This window comes from Engraulis encrasicolus, chromosome 18 (assembly GCF_034702125.1).
Source record: "Engraulis encrasicolus isolate BLACKSEA-1 chromosome 18, IST_EnEncr_1.0, whole genome shotgun sequence".
Taxonomy (NCBI): domain Eukaryota; kingdom Metazoa; phylum Chordata; class Actinopteri; order Clupeiformes; family Engraulidae; genus Engraulis; species Engraulis encrasicolus.
Window position 1 is genome coordinate 27,981,823 of NC_085874.1, and position 17,500 is coordinate 27,999,322.

At 42.7% G+C, this 17,500-nt stretch overlaps 1 protein-coding gene and 2 non-coding genes across 5 annotated transcripts in view; 1 reads left to right on the forward strand and 2 right to left on the reverse strand.

Annotated features, from left to right (window-relative positions):
- Positions 1–17,500, forward strand: part of afg1lb (AFG1 like ATPase b) — a 58,820-nt gene that overhangs the window by 37,922 nt on the left and 3,398 nt on the right. For all 3 annotated transcript variants that reach the window (XM_063222461.1, XM_063222462.1, XM_063222463.1), the window contains exons 8-10: positions 12,246–12,328; positions 12,613–12,683; positions 13,804–13,904. In XM_063222461.1, the coding sequence (XP_063078531.1) occupies positions 12,246–12,328; positions 12,613–12,683; positions 13,804–13,904 (255 nt within the window). The remainder of the gene's footprint in view (positions 1–12,245; positions 12,329–12,612; positions 12,684–13,803; positions 13,905–17,500) is intronic.
- trnav-aac (transfer RNA valine (anticodon AAC)) lies at positions 14,957–15,029 on the reverse strand. The gene has a single exon. It is a non-coding gene; the product is annotated as a tRNA-Val (tRNA).
- On the reverse strand, positions 17,183–17,255 carry trnav-aac (transfer RNA valine (anticodon AAC)). Its single transcript has one exon. It is a non-coding gene; the product is annotated as a tRNA-Val (tRNA).

Below are 17,500 nucleotides of genomic sequence, written 5' to 3' on the forward strand. Positions count from 1 at the left end.
GTGTCAAAGTGAAATTTCTGTAATGCTTTCCTATGAAAAGATATACTCAAAAATCTGCAAAAACTGTGAGGGGTGTATTCACTTTCGTGATATACTGTATGTCATTGTTAAATTATGGTGGTCTGTTCCTTTAAGTACATTAGCACAAGGTTAAGTAGAGTAGACACACACATACACAACATGCCATAGAGTCTACCCTTGGATTGGTGCAGCTCAAGCATTAGTGCAGTAGATAGTCATGAATGGGAAGAGTCTTTACTTGCTTATTGAAGGTTGAGAGGGATATGTCTAGTCTTGCTGCCTCTGGGAGTTTGTTCCACCACTGAGGGACAGTGACGGAGAACAGTCTTGACTGAGATCGCTGCAAGCGAGCAGCCGGCAGGGCTAGACGGTTTGTGTTGAAGGAGCGACTTCCATTTCCTTCAAAATTCCCAGCAATTTACTCAAGTCCGAATGCTTTTCTACCTTGCTACCATTAAACCTGCTCTAGTCTTCGCAGCTATTTTTCATTTCAACCCAAATAGCCTACCTGCTACGTGTATGATGTGATGGCATGGCATAACGACCGCAGGCAGCTAGCTCCTTGATTGCTGATGGCAGGTCAGTGATGTTAATCTCGGACTGAGCCGCAAATGAGGCGTAATGATAGAGTACAGGCCTTGGGGTCAGCTCCGGCCCCAGACAGCCCAGACATCATTGCCAGCCCAGATCACTGGCGTCTTCATAGTCATTATGATCAGGGGTGTCAGGGGCCAGCGGAGCAGCAGAGCAGGGGAGTCAGTCACTCTCTGCTGCATGCTTGAGTCATTGACCATGACCATTATATGACACAATGATGCCTCCCAGGGACGGAGCTATTAGGGAAGGCGAGCAGGACACTTGCCCCTGGACCCAGGGCCCTCCTGTGTTGGTGGTGGGGATGGCAAGCTGTATAGGGGGCCCTATAAGTATCTTTCCCTGGGGCCCTGTGTGCCATTATATGACACAATGATGCCTCCCGATGAGGAGTTGGCTAGCCAGTGAGAATCAGCCTTCAGGATGTGCAGCTGCCGTGGCCTAATGAAAGCCCAACTGGGGAACTCCAACTCCCATTGTCATTTTTGATACAGCACTCACTGCACACAACGAAATTGCATTTATGCCTCACCTGTGCAAGGGGCCAGCCCCCAATGGCGCCCAAAAGGGAGCAGTGCGGCGGGACGGTACCATGCTTAGAGTACCTCAGTGATGGAGCAGGATGGGGGAGAGCACTGGTTAATTACTTCCCCCACCAACCTGGCAGGTCGAGAGTTGAACCGGCTTACCCATGACTGCCCATTTCACCCATTATATGACACAATGATGCCTCCCTATTGGCTAGCCAGTGAAAATCAGCCTTCAGGATGGGCAGCAGCCGTGGCCTAATGGTGAACGAGATGGGCTTTAGGTCAGAGGGTAGCAGGTTCAAATCCTACTACCACTCCCTACCGAGACTAGAACCTGCAACCTTCGGGTTGCTGAACAGCTAATGGTTAAGGAGATGGGTATCTACCATCTGAGCCACCACTGCCCAGTGAGGATCAACCTTCATGGTGAGTGCTTTTGATAGAGAAGTGTTTCTAATGCCTCCCAATGACAAATAAGCACTGCCCCCTCTCAGCTACCTCCTTCTCAACGCCCCCTGGGGGGCTATAGAGCCCCCGTTGAGAAAGACTATGATGGAGGAACAGGTCGTTTATACGTTTATACGTTCCAATCTGTTCAGAAAGTGTTGTAGGGTTTTTTGTAGGGTTTTGGTTTTTTTTCGAAGAATCATGATATAACATTTTTGCCATATCGACCACCCCTACTACAGAGTGTTTGTAAGACAGGGGGCCATCAAATGCGATGATGCCAAGCAGGGCTCTAAATTAACACCAGCCAACCGGCCAAATGCTGGTGAAATTTCAGTTTGGCTTGTAGGAAAGACCAAGTTACTAGCCACTTTGACCCATAATTAAGTATGTTTGCCTTTTTGTAAGATTATCCTTTACTAGTCAGTTTGGCTGGTGGTGAAAAAAAGTTTATTTAGGGCCCTGCTAGCAACACCTTGATGATGCCTTCACTCGCCAGTGAAAATCAGCCTTCAGGATGAGTGTTGGTGAGGGACAGGACAAGACAGGATCAGAGCAGGGAAATCCCCCTGCAATGCTTGATTAAGTGACCATGGCCTTTATGACAAGATGATGCCTCACGACAAGTTCGCTCAACAGTAAAAATCAGCCTTCAGGGTGGTCTTGTAACCCTGGGCTTAAGATAGATGGGCTTATCGCCTTGAGAAAGACCATGGACCAATGATTGGATACAATCAATGCCATGGGCAGATATGCAATATCTGGCTAAGAAAGTATATTGTAAATATACTGTATTTCAGCAAGCAAAATAAGAGACTCTTTCCTCTCCATGGACATGATGGAAAAATAATATGGTAACTTGTATAGCATGCATTTCAAAAGTGCTTTACATGAGCACAAGGTTGGCAGATCACATCTAGGTTGTTAAAATCGCTTGCCTCCAGGGAATGGTTATATCAGGTATGTGTGGACGCAACAATTGTCCTCTGCCCTCGCACGAAAATAACAGTTTCAGACCACTCAAATTAGGTGATCCGAGCCCCCTTTGTTCTGCTCTGAAAATATGGCATATACACTACACTACAGTATATTACCAAAAGTATTAGCTTAACCTGCCTTGATATGAACTTAACTCCCATCTCATTCCTAAACCCATAAGGTTCATTTCATTTCTGACTTCGATTTTCATATCACAGTAATACAGTGTCAAACTAAAGAGCATTCCAAGAGGGTTGATCTGGTGGCCTCCATGATTATTTTTAGATGCGTCCTAGCATCTCTATAAGAGGATATGTCCGTCCGTCAGTCTGTCTGTCCGACGGAAACACATTCTTTGCCGCCATTTTTTGTGTTACTCTCTTATTATTTCTGCTTTTCTTCTACTACCGGATCGCGATAACCCTACTGGGAAACAATGGATAAATTGGACATCGCGTTTCCGCCATTACTCCATAACAAGCAACAAGTGGACGCATCTTTGTCCTCCGGTCGGACTTGTTTGATTGACCGGTGAAGATGAGCTGACAAGGATTCTGGGTAATAGGCTGCGAAAGACCCACTCCACTCACTTCAGCCGGCCGGCTGGTTTTCGTGCTGAGTTGAACTGTGTCGTGCTCAATCGAAAAGCAAAAAGTGGCGGCCAAGTCATGTTGTGTCGAGCTGTACCGGGTAGAAAACGGGCCGTGGGTGCACAGCCATGTTGCAATAGGAAGGGACGCACTTCAAACTATTCCCACAACGTTGGGACCATGAAAATGTTTTCGTATCCTACCGCTTCAATATGTATGCGGTATACTTTTGGTAATTTTGTGTATGACCACAAAACAGTTCTGGAGAAAGAATTTCTAACAGGGCTCTGGGTTTGTATTGGAAGGGAAACAGGTTTGAAAGCATCTGAGTGCTGTCTCCCAGGAACGACAACAAGAGTGAAAAAAAACCCTCCCTTTTAGTTTGCTTGTCAAGGAAGACCTCCCCCATCCCCCATAGACAAATCATCTCTTATTGATCTACTTTTTACAAATAAGATGAACAAAATTAGCGCAAGTGGTGTTTTTGATTTAGGGGTCAGCGACCACTGTCCCATTGCCTGTATTAGGCACAGCACTCTAACCAAAGCACTGCCTCACCTTTTGGTTAAAAGAACTATGAAACATTTTAATGAGCAAGCTTTTTTAAATGATCTCTATGAAAGTGACATTCATCTAACAACTGAAATTCCTGATGCTGACTTGGCTCTACAGTTTTTCTCAAACTCATTTATTTGCATTGTTGACAAACATGCACCTTTTAAAAAGATAAGAGTAAAAAGTAGAACAAACCCATGGTTCACCCCTGAACTCTCCTCTCTTTTTCAGTCAAGAAATAAGGCTTGGTCATTAGCAAGGAGGAGCAAGGATGCCTCCGACTGGACAAGTTTCAGGAAAATCAGGAACAGATGTACATTATCTGTAAGAAAGGCTAAATCTGACTATTACTTTAACCTTGTCTCTAGTTCGTACTCAGATCCTGCAAAATTCTGGAAGGCTGTAAATTACAAAAACAATAAATCTGTTACACCTATGCCTTCTTCAATTAAGTTTGATGATTGTCTACTACAAGACAAATCAACATTTGCAGTGCTCTTAATAAACATTTTTCTTTAGCCAGTCAAAGTTTTGACAATAGCAATAATCATTCCTTTATGCCTAGGGCTGGACATGATATGCGTATCAGAGACCAATGTCAGAGACGATGATCTGGAATTCAGGCTTCATCCTGTGTCTAAGCATACAGTGCTATCTGCTTTATTAGCAATTGATAGTCGCAAATCCACTGGAGAAGACCCAGCTAGATCCCCTTTTTCTTCGCACTGCGGCATATATAATAGCAGAGCCATTATTGCACATTTTCAATTTTTCTATTTCCACTGGAGTTGTCCCTACACTATGGAAATTTGCACACATTACCCCGTTGCACAAGGGGGGTGATAAGACTGACCCTAACAACTATCGACCAATATCCAAGCTACCGTGTCTCTCAAAAATACTAGAGAAGTTGGTAAATGATCAGCTCAAAGAATTTCTAAATACCAATAATATTTTGAGCCCTCTCCAATCAGGCTTTAGGCCTAAACATAGTACAGTTACTGCTGCTACTAAAGTAATGGATGATATTATCACTTCTCTTGACAAGAAAAAACATTGTGCTGCCATCTTTGTGGACTTATCCAAAGCATTTGACACCGTGGACCATTCTCTGCTTCTACAAATTCTGCCTGGTATTGGTTTTAATGCAAGTGCCTGTAAATGGTTCCAGAGCTACCTTTCAAACAGACAGATACTGTAAAATTGGGTAATACTCAATCTGACCCCCTGCTAATAACCAAGGGGGTCCCACAAGGTTCAGTATTAGGTCCGGTACTCTTCACCAATGTACATAAATAGCATACTTTCTCTCCTTTCCAACTGCTCTATTCATCTATATGCAGATGATACAATTTGTATTGTGTTGCGGATTCTGTACAGTACAGCTAGCCTTGGAGAAATTGCAGCAGTCTTTTAATATCCTACAAAATGCCTTCATTAGTCTTAAGCTTCTACTTAATGTAAGCAAAGACTAAATGTATGGTCTTTACTCGATCTAAGCATGGCATGAAAAATGATTTTAATATATCTACTTTAGATGGGTCTGTTATTGAGAGAGTATCACATTATAAGTACCTGGGAATCTGGCTAGATGACAAGTTCACATTCAAGAAACATACTGACTGTCTTGTCACTACGCTCAGACAAAAGCTATCTTTCCTGCACAGAAATAAATATCACTTTCCTGTTTTCTGCAGAAAAAAGTTAATTGAAGCTACTTTTCTGTCTTCCCTTGACTATGGTGATATTATTTACAGACATGCACCACTCTCTAATCTGAAGGCACTTGACACTGTCTATCATTCAGCTCTTCATTTTATTACTGGGGATCCATATAGTACACATCATTGCCTGTTATATGATAAAGTTGGGTGGGCTCCACTTTCTCACAGAAGGGACATGCATTATTTTATTTTTATTTATAAGGCCCTCACTGGCAAACTCCCATTTTATATTTCATCTCTTTTAGTTTGGCACTCCAACCCATACCAAACCCGCAGCAGCAATTTTTTACTGGAGGTCCCTTATGCCCGCACAGAACTGGGTAAAACAGCTTTTAGTGTCTGTGGACCTTCAGTTTGGAATAACTTACAACTAAGGATGGGTCTTCAAGCCTTTGTGCCATTAGAACATTTTAAAGTTACACTGGGAAGTTTTTTATCACATACTTGCACTTGTTTTAACTCATAAGTTTTAATTCATAGTTTGTCTTAATTCTTATCTCTTATATGATTTATGGTGTATTGTGTATGTTCGTTGTTTATATATGATTTTATATGTGCAATTGTTTGTTTTACTCGACATCATTGTAAATGAGGGCTGGGCCCTCAATGATTCTTCGAGTTTAAATAAATGAAATAGACACACCGTTACACGATGATACTGATACTGGATAAAAATAATCAGCATATAGCCATTATACTTGAAAAAAAATGAGCCATTTTCAATCACACCTACGTCTCGTACCTAGATGAGCTGCCCATATATACTTTCAGAGATAATAGGAGATGGCCCCCTCTATGTGGAGATGGTACTTCTGATGGACAGGCAATGGGGGAAACTTTAAAGTGTGTGTGTCTGTGTGTGCGTCCGTGTGTGTGCGTCCGTGTGTGTGTGTGTGTGCGTGCGTGCGTGCGTGCGTGCGTGTGTGTGTGTGAGAGAGAGAGAGAGGGAGAGAGAGAGAGAGTGTGTGAGAGAGAGATCTCAAGTGAGATGAGAGTTGAGATGGAGACTAGATAAAAGTGGTGAGGAGTTTGCGTTGCTAACGAATCCTATCAAAAGGCCATAATCATGCAATGATGAAGGAGAGCAGTCGCTTCACGTGCATCACCCCCTGATTATAAATATCCTCCCATCACCATCACCATCACACCCTGTACCCTCTACCGGCTGATTGTTCTCTCTCTCTCTCTCTCTCTCTCTCTCTCTCTCTCTCTCTCTCTCTCTCTCTCTCTCTCATGACATGTTTTTCTGTAGATGATGAGGGCAACTGGTAGATTCCACTGTTGTATCAGTCATAGCACCCCCAAAATCCTCCACGCACACGCACACACACACACACACACAGACACACACACATACACACACACACACACACACACACACACACACACACACACACACACACACACACACACACACACACACACACACACACACACACACACACACACACACACACACACACACACAGAGCACAGGGGCCATTCAGCCCTGGGGGGCTGCTGCTGCTCCTGATGTCTAGTATGTTATGCAAATGGGGTTGTCTGATAGACCCGATGATGTATGATTGCCAAAGGAACATGACCGTTAGTCTCTTCTAAATCTGGGCTTAAGCTACACAAACTGTCGGCCCGATTCTTAGCCGAAACCCCTCATTACAATGAACGCTTCTCCTCAGGAGAATCACAAATGATTGTCTGCGAAGTTCCCTTTGTTCTTTGTGATGTTCTAAGGTTCAAAGTTGCCGATCGCAAGCTGCCGATGTCAAACATGTTTGATTTTTACAACTGGAAATACAAGCGGATTCCAAAAAAGTTGGGACACTTTGTATTTTGTGAATAAAATCGAAATGCTGGCAATTTCAAAACATTCAATATGTTAATAAGGTAGAGCATTATGTGCAGACAACATATCAGTTGTTAAAGTCAAGCAGAAATATTGTTTTGAGGTAATTATGTCATCATTTAAAATTTGACCCATGCAACAAATCTCAAAAAAGTTGGGACATGGCCAAAACATGTTGTAATAGTGGGATAATTCTAAAAATAACACAGGGAAGAATATTTTAAAAGGAACTATATTGACTGCCAGCATGAATGCACAAATAAAATACCATCACAGAGAGGCTGTGGCACTCAGTAGTGAAGATTTTGAGGGACTAATTACTTATCTATTACACAGAAAGATTGAATTATCAAAATTGCAGGCATATAAGGCCAATTTCCGTAATATAGAGTTCTGTGTAATCATTGCACGAGTTATGAGATCATGACATATTCGTCGACAACAAGCAAACTATGACACTTCAACAATGACAGCTCTCAAAAAAATGACCATAAACACAACACTTGATAAATAAACATGATGTAGACATTAAACAGTGTTGCATGCGACAAAGCTCATTCTAGATGGACCTAAGAGACATGTGAAACTGTCCTCTGATTACAGAATGGAAAATATTGCATCCTTTTTTAAAATCATGGAGTCATGCACCCTCCAGGTTATATAGAAAATGAATACTTCAGCTTGATTTAGTGGTCAGTCTGAAATACAGCATATGATGGTAAGGGGGTGCAGAGGTGCCTTGGTTATGGTCTTCTTACTCATGTAGAGCATTAAAATAAATGCTGAATAATATATACAGACTTTAAACAGCATACATAGCTACCAAGGCATTATGTTTTGGAGCACCTCCTTAAGATATTGCCCCATAATAGTGGGAAATTTCAATCTCTACTATGTTCCAACAGTGTGGTTCCATCATAAGTGTAAACAGGTCACAAAATAGTTTTCTTGCTGACAGGATATGCCACATATTAAGCATAACAAGAATGTCGACAAGTTGAAGAACACACCTATCAGTTGAGCTGCTGAAATCATGTCTCACACATCAAAATACCTAATTTTTGAATAAAATGATGCTATCAGTCAAAGTATTTAACTGTTCAGTCTCATCCCTTGTGTTTTGTTTAGTCTTATCCAATATAAAAAGCATTTTATTGGCCCTGTCCCAACTTTTTTGGGATTTGTTGCAAGGGTGAAATTTTAAATGATGACATAATTACCTCAAAACAATATTTCTGCTTGACTTGAACAACTGATATGTTGTCTGTACATAATGCTCTACCTTATTAACATATTGAATGTTTTGAAAATGCCAGCATTTTGATTTTATTCACAAAATACAAAGTGTCCCAACTTTTTTGGAATCCACTTTGTAGACAGACATGTCAAAAGTAAAAGTTTTTTTTGTTTTTTAAAGCCTTCCCTCCAACACAGGTAACTTATCTGAGTAACCAGTAGACCTGTGTACGTACTTGTTTTACAATTTCCCTATCTTAAAGTTTTGAAGTCCCACCCTGTTTGGACAAATGCAGATTGACATGTCACATGAAACGCTAGCGGGAAGTGCAGAGGTAGAAACATTTCCGTGGCAGAAATGCTTTAGACAGGAGGAAGACGGTGTTTCAAAAGAAGAAAAAGGAGACACACATGGACGTAAACACTGTCTAATGGCACACTGCCATACTCCATTGCAATTCAAAGCAAACTGTACGGCGCTGTCTATATTATTAGCAATTTCATGTTTCTTCCACTCGCACGCATGGTCTGAGATGTTCGTAGATCTAGGCTTTTGTTGTGTTAAAAGTGCATTACAAATAAACTTTGACTTGACTTGACTTGACTAGGCACATTTCTACATTCAAGTACATGTTCATAAATCCCACACTTTTCTCAAGAATGATCGCACGCACGCTTTATTCACAAGAACATATGATAAATAAGGGACCTGGACACTGGCTGTGCACACGTATATTTAATATTAGTATCTGTTCTATAACAAAGATAAACCACTGTTACCTCCAAGGTGTGTTGAAGCCTAACCTCAGATTTAGTGGAAGGGAAAAAAAAAGAAAACTTCCCTCAGCTAAAAATCTTAAATTTTATTCAACTTTGAGATTGCATGCATACGGTAAAATTAACATGTTGAGTGAAAATGTCGTCCTCAGCCTTTTCTGACAGGACAACAGTAGGATTGACTGGTAATGGGTAGCGTAACCTCATCCGTTTAGCTTTGGAAGCAGGTGGATAACGAAGCTTTAGACTGGAGCGACACAGGCAGCAAAGAGACCAAGACATAACGTCATCAGTTTAGCTTTACAGGCAGGTCGATAAGGAAGCTTTCGAGGGCTGCTGACAGCAAAGAGGCAAAGAAAGCGAAGCACAGAACAGAGCACCAGGTCGCCCTCCTGGTTGCCAGGCTGGTTACCTTGACGTCTGTTTACATGTCGACTCGGTTGCCGAGGTCATCATGGGGGTTAATGACATTGCAATTGGTTTCTTTTCTCTCATTCTCAGTCTCTTTATCACACCCCCTAACCTCCACCACCACCACCCACCATACGCACACACTTTCTGTCTTTTTTCTGTATTCTCTTGTTTTTTGTCTCCCTCTAATTCTCTATGTCTGTCTCTCTCTCTCTCTCTCTCTCTCTCTCTCTCTCTCTCTCTCTCTCTCTCTCTCTCTCTGCTGGCCCTCCCTGCTATTATCTGTGATTCAGCCAATTGGCTTGAGTGTACCATCCCTATCATCACCACTGCCACCACCCCCACGTAACCCCCCCCCACACACACACACACACACACACACACACACACACACACACACACACTCCTTTCCACAATTATACTACCCACTGCACCCCCCACCCCCCACACCCAGTTCTGAAGAGAAAAGTTGACAGTGGTGAGGAATCTAGATGAGGTTAGGTGGAGAGGATGTGGAGGGTGTGGGGTTGTGGGTGGGGGGTGGTGGTGTTCTGGATGGTGCATGGCATATCACTCTTCCTCCTTTTCTTTCCAGCACTGATGGCTAATCATGGCCAGCAGCATGGCCTGGAGCAGTAGAGGGGGAGAACAGATGAAAAGACAAGAGAAACGGAAACTGATCTCATAATTCAGTGAGACATGTCTGTAGCTTAAAGATTTTTGGTTGTTTATTTCCAGAATTCATGCTACCCATTCACTAATGTTACCTTTTTTTCATGAATACTTACCACCACCATAAAATTCTAAGTATTCATTATGAGTGGAAAAAGTGCACTTTTCTTACAAATTGCACTTTTCTCACCCAGTTTCAATGAGCAGCACAGTTGCAGTACCCACTCTGGCCACATCTTACACAGTGCACCTTTAACAACCCATTTAAGCCTGATGCTACGTATATGCTGCATTGACCAAGGCACCTGGAGCGACATAGACGCGGCATTCAGGCTCTTGAGATTTGAGGGTTTTTTAAATTAAAAATGTGGGTATGTTAGAGCTGGATGAACACATTCATGCATGATGAGGGTCCCAGCTTTTAAATGCTTATTTCATGTTTTTATGTGCTTTCTGGGCTGAGATATTTAGGTTTTTATTGGCTGAGGGCATCTTTTCCTAAAAAGGGCTTCGGCACTCACCAGGCGTTTTTTTTCTCCTTAGGCTTAAATAGGTAAAGATAGCTGCCTGTGGTCCTAAGGAGTAATCATTGCAGATCACAAGTCAGTCGTTATTCACCATACACTATTATCAGAGTAGGCCTATGCACGTACAGTATGTACCACACTGTACTGTACTACGAACTGTATGTGGGTCAATGACATGTTAGTAGTAGCATACGTCACGTCACTGTGGTCACAGCTAATGCCACTATTGCATGCTTTGGATGAAATGGGTTTTTTTGTGCATTATCTAAGGAGCATATACATTGCAGTACCATTACTAATTTATTTCTGGACAATAGCTGTGGTTGTACGAATTGACGTCTGCGCACAAAAAAACGGCATTGACCCCATGTACTGCAAATAGTTAACAGCTATGTAAAAGGTTGAAGGTTATACTGTAGGCCAGGGCTATTCAAATGGCGGCCCTGGGGCCAGATGCGGCCCTTGGACAGCAAGGTTCTGGCCCCACACAAGTGAAATACAGAATTGTTTTCCGGAAATTAGAGATGAAAGTATGGGTTCCTTTATCGTGCTGAAACGGGACTAAAATCCAGGAAATTACATCTAAGAAATGCAAAACTGTCTGGGGGAGGAATTTTTTTTTCATTGACAGTTGGCATTCATAATACGTATAGTTCGGCCCCTGTACTGGGAGAAATTTGAAAAACCGGCCCTCGTTGACATTTAATTGAATAGCCCTGCTGTGGTGTGTGCAGTTATTATTCCTGTAAAATAATGCACTGTCGTATTTTTAAAATATGTCTGTCTATGATAACTGAGTTCAGGTCTGGTAGGTCTTGTAACTAAATACATGTTTAAAAAAAAAAAAAATTCTAAGCTTTGGGGTGGGAGAAAATACAATATTGAGTAGCCCTGTGTCCACCGAATTATATCAGTTATTTGCACTAAGCATTTAGCATGACCAAATCATTTAATGTGTTCAATGATTTGGCTTTAAGCTGGGTTAGGAACATACCAGTGTGCCTATTTACAGTGGCTTGAATAACACAGGATGGGACATCCCGTTTAACACAAAAAGAACATGCACGTCTGTCTCAAAAAGGGTGCTGGACTAGCGAAGTCAATTATAACAAAAAAATAAAGTCCTGGCTCCCGTTTCTCTATATCAATGTGACGTTTTGGGCAGCATGCTCTTCATCACATGTCTAACTTATAGTATTACAAGAGTTACAGTTGGGTAGTGCTGGTGTGTACTTGATTAAACATAAATCACAAAAAAATAAAGTGAGATTTTATTCACAGTGATCTGTCTGTCTGTCTGCTCTCTCTCTCTCTCTCTCTCTCTCTCTCTCTCTCTGTAGGAGCACTGCCATACGGTGTGTTTAGACTCTGGAATGGACTACAGGAAGAGAAGCTTGCCTGCAGCAGGAGTACTCTACTACCTGTAAGTAATGCATTTAGGACAAAACAGGCCTGAACTGATATTGAGTCGTCTGACCACACACACACACACACACACACACACACACACCATCATATTTGTACTTAGATAAACAGCAGTAACGACTAACACACACCAGTCTGTATACACACAAGGTTCGCCTCTACCTTTCCGGAAGCACAAAAGTAAACTTCAATATAAAGAAGTATATGAAGTGACCATGATAAAATATTGATTTCATAATCAGTCATACATGTGTACTGCGTGCGTGCGTGCGTGTTTTCCAGCACTAGCGAGCCGGGAGCGGAGAGGGCCGTCAATGATCTTTTCGAGGAGCTCGCCCAGAAGCAGAACGACTGTACGTCCCCACAACTTTTGTTGTGCTTTTCCTCTTGTTTGGGGTCAGGGGTGTGTGCGTGTGCGTGTGCGTGTGTGTGTGTGTGTGTGTCTATGTGTGCATATTTTCTTGGTGGGGGGTGCTGCGTGAAAGCCCAAAATGATCATTGAACAACAGTTGCACAAAGCCATTTCACACAAAGCCATTTAGTCCTTGGTCTGGAGTGTGTGTGCGAGCGTGCGTATGTGCGTGCGTATGTGCGTGCGTATGTGCGTGCGTATGTGCGTGTTGAGGGAGGGATGAGGAGCGCCGCTGAAGTGGCTTTCATTTTTTTATTAGTGTTTCATTTGATTCCGGTCGGCGAATCATGCTTTAGTTCTACCACAATAGATTACACCAACAAAACCCAGCCACGCACAGGCACACACAAACACACACACACACACACACACACACACACACACACAGACACACACACGTACACAATTCAGGGGCCTTCATTTGAGTTTGTCTGTTGCTCTGTCCCTCAACCGTCAATATGAATAATAACAGTTTTCAGGATATTTCAAGTACACATTCAAGTATGTATTCATGGGACAAGGCCCAAATGCAATGACTTTGTTTGGTTTGGTGTGTGTGTGTGTGTGTGTGTGTGTGTGTGTGTGTGTGTGTGTGTGTGTGTGTGTGTGTGTGTGTGTGTGTGTGTGTGTGTGTGTGTGTGTGTGTGTGTGTGTGTGTGTGTGTGTGTGTGTGTGTGTGTCCATGTGTTTTTTTATGTACACTGACTGAATATATACTGTATTGTACAGTATATATTATATTGTGTGTGTGTCCATGTGTTTTTGTGCTATATAAATTGTAGCTATAAATTTGTGCTATATGATTGATTGATTTTTATGCGTTGTGTGTGTGTGTGTGTGTGTGTGTGTGTGTGTGTGTGTGTGTGTGCGTGCGTGCGTGCGTGCGTGTGTGCATACGTGTTCATGCGTTTCTATGTATATGGTGTGTGTGTGTATGCTTGTGGCTGTTCGTGTGTGTGTGTGTGTGTGTGTGTGTGTGTGTGTGTGTGTGTGTGTGTGTGTGTGTGTGTGTGTGTGTGTGTGTGTGTGTGTGTGTGTGTGTGTGTGTTTGGTTGTTGTAGTTACTCGTCCGCGGGTCCTGAGAATCCTGGGTAGAGATCTGCACCTGAGCAGGACCTGTGGCTCCATCGCTGACTGCACCTTCACAGAGCTTTGTGACCAGGTGAGTGTGTGTGTGTGTGTGTGTGTGTGTGTGTGTGTGTGTGTGTGTGTGTGTGTGTGTGTGTGTGTGTGTGTGTGTGTGTGTGTGTGTGTGTGTGTGTGTGTGTGTGTGTGTGTGTGTGTGTGTACACAAGAGAAACAGGGTCTCATACAAATGAAGCCAGCTATGATGTCGGAAAGGGCAGAACAAAAAAAATGCCTCGTTGTTGGGTACTGACATGTCAGGGATTGCATGCTATCTGCATACTGACATTCTACGGAATCCTCCTTTAACTCAACTCACCTCAGTGTACACTGTTACTGTTTTGAATTCACCGATTACAATGAGCTGCTGTGTTGAAAAAAACTGCACAGTGTTTCGGAGAAAGGGAAATCAGTTCATTATTTCTGGCACTAGGGGGAGCTCTGCGCACTATACAATGTTTCCAGAAAACATAGAATGGGGTGTTATTATTCTTGTGCAAACACATATGCTAGGTGAATGGCGGGTTGGTGGACTTGAGGGTGAAATAAAGACTCGTGACACAAGCATTCAACTTGATTAAACATAAGAAATACATATCTATAGAGTACATATATACCATACATTCCATACATTTTGACAAAACATTTACCGTACTAAGTAATAAAAAAGTACAGCAATTTTCGCAGCTAAAAATGGCTATTACTTGAAATTCAAAATGGCGGACCATGAAGAAGATCCCCCTTTTCATGTATGAAAAGTGCAATTTTCCCAGTCGTAATGAATGCTTAGAATTTGATGATGGTGATGACAAGGATTTGTTTAAAAAGTAACACTTGTGAATGGCCAGCATGCATTCTGGAAATAAAATACTAAAAATATTACACAGAGAACCACTGCTCTATCTCATATGGACACCACACTGGTACACAGCAGACCCCACTGTTGCACAGTTACCAGTTCAGACACAGTAATTCTATCTAGCTGTATTATGTCAATGCCTATCGCCGGGTTGTGTTCACAGGGCATTTAGGGTTTAGGAATGATTATTATGGCTTTTGAAGAGTCAGAGACTCTGTAAAAACCTTTCATGTTCCTGCCCAGTTTCGAACTGAGGACCTTTCGCGTGTTAGGCGAACGTGATAACCACTACACTACAGGAACCTGAAGACCATGTGGAGATGTCACTCAGAGTGGGTCTGCTCTCTCCTTTTATAGCGCTCCTCTTACCCCACCCCCTGCTGCTATTTAACCCCCTCCTCTCCTGTCCTCCCCCCTCTCTGTTGCCCTCTCTATCTTAACTGTATATCACTCTCTCACAATCCCCCCGAATGAAAAATCAATTATAAAATTGCTTAGATTGTGTCATAATTCTATAATTCTAAGACAGGAATGAGTATAACCAAACTCATCTTGTCAAAATTCTGCCATTATTGAATATTGATCATGTGTTTTCCTGCACTTTGGCCAATAGGGGACCCCTGAAAGATGGGGGGGCCCTAGGCTGCAGCCAAGTCCAGCCTGTTTGTTAATCTGGCCCTGGTCTTAAGGCCAATTTATACTTATTGTTGCTGACGGTTGCAGAGCCTGTGCAACCGTCTGTGCACGACCACGCCCCCCGCGCAGAGGCTCTGCAACCGTCGTCGCGCGCCTCAAAAAAATCCTGACTACGCGACAGACGGTTGCGAAGGTTGCAGAGAAAAGGCGCTGTGATTGGTCGTCTCGCTACTTCCTTGTTCTCCTGGCGGCACAGTTCTCCGGTAGTTTAGGAGAGCCAAACTGTCAATATTCTGTGGAATACGAACGGTTTCTTTCTAGTCTGTGTAAATAAATGAAGCTACAATGACTGAATTAGTAAGTAACAAACAAACAATACATCAGTTTAGCACTCGCGGCACAATGCCTGCAGTCTGACTACTGTACTGTAGCCTTGTAGCTATGTAGCCAAATGTAGCTAACGACATGAGACCTCGTGCGCAGATCTATAACATCAACAGTGGTTAGCGACCGTAAGCAACAGGCGCCGTTGCTGAACTATAATCTGCCCTTTACTCTCTCCCACTCCTTTTCTCTATGTCAACCCTTCCTACCCACTCCATCTCTTTTCTAATTGGTAGGCACAATGAAATGGTTGTGGCAAGCCATAGTGTTAGCCAAACTGCTTGCTGAAGCACTGTGGAGAATATACAGTATCAAACTGGTATGAATTCAAGTCATACTGACTAAGAAACTGCAAGTGCAAAGGGGCACCACTAGGGGGGGGTGTGTCATGGATGACACCAGAGCCGTATATAAAGAGAGTCTGGCCAACTATGGGTTCGAACGTTCCAGCTATCCTGCTACTTTGATTGGTTCTGGGCTGGTCACATGGTTTATGGTCGTCATTTTCGTTCCCCACGCTCCCATTAATGACCATTATCAGATATAAACACTTCACTATAATATTATTACATTATTATTATGACAAACTGTTGTACATATGGTTGTAGTGCAGGACCAGGTCAGGAGAAAAAAACAACATCGTTTAACTCGTGACAGAAACGGAGGATTTGGGACATACACGGATATAAACCAAGTTATTATTTCTGTCGCGCTAATAAGGTCCTTTCCACCTGCGATTTAAATTCATGTCCAGTCTCATCCTATGAGCATCCAGACTCATCCTACGAGCATCCAGACTCATCCTACGGTTCTACTGTCTGCATTGCAGTGGCGTTTATGCACTGCTGAGCATATCGTTATTTTTAAACGACTAAATCTCGACACAAAGTGAAACTTTGCTGCAAGTATCACCAGGGTCCCTGTACATGAACTTGACCCTTGTTGTGAATATTATGTCTGTAGTACATTACTTAAATATCGACTTTGACGTTGGCCCTACCTAGGCAACAACAACACGGAAGTAACGCTTGAATGCACTGCTGAGCACATCAAAACTATGCTGACAAAACCCTCTTTTAAGCAAACCCCTTCTATACAAACAAACTTGTTAACGTTTGTTCTCATATGTTGGGATCTTGATAATACTACAGCCCAAATTAGTCTATGAAGCCTTATTTGTATTTTAAATCCAGCGATTTTGACGGTATGCTGCCCATAGGGTTTCACTGTAGAATCCTTGCTGTGGGGAGCGAAAATGGCGTCCATGATTCAAGTTGGCCAGACTCTCTTTATATATGGCTCTGGATGACACTGCACTGCTCTAGATGACGTAGGGGGTTCAGAGCTGAACAGGGCAACTTGGGGATCCGTGGGGATCTTATGGTTGATAATTATGAGGCTTTTGAATGATCAGAGACTCTTTAAAAAGCCTTGCATGTTCCTGCCCAGTTTCGAACTGAGGACCTTTCGCGTGTTAGGCGAACGTGATAACCACTACACTACAGGAACTTGAGAGCCCAAGGCAGCTGTCCCTGAGTCAGCTCATCTTGGTTTGCTATCTCCTTTTATGGCTTAGTCCACACCCTAGAGGCCTACACAGACACAGACACAGATAGGCCTCCACTCACACACATACGCATGCCTAGTGTACCCCTAGGCAAACACAGCACACCCTTGAATGTTTGGAGTGAACCTGTCATTTTTAAAAACTCTCTAATGAAAGTGTAGAGCAGAACAGTAAGTAGCTGTGTAGA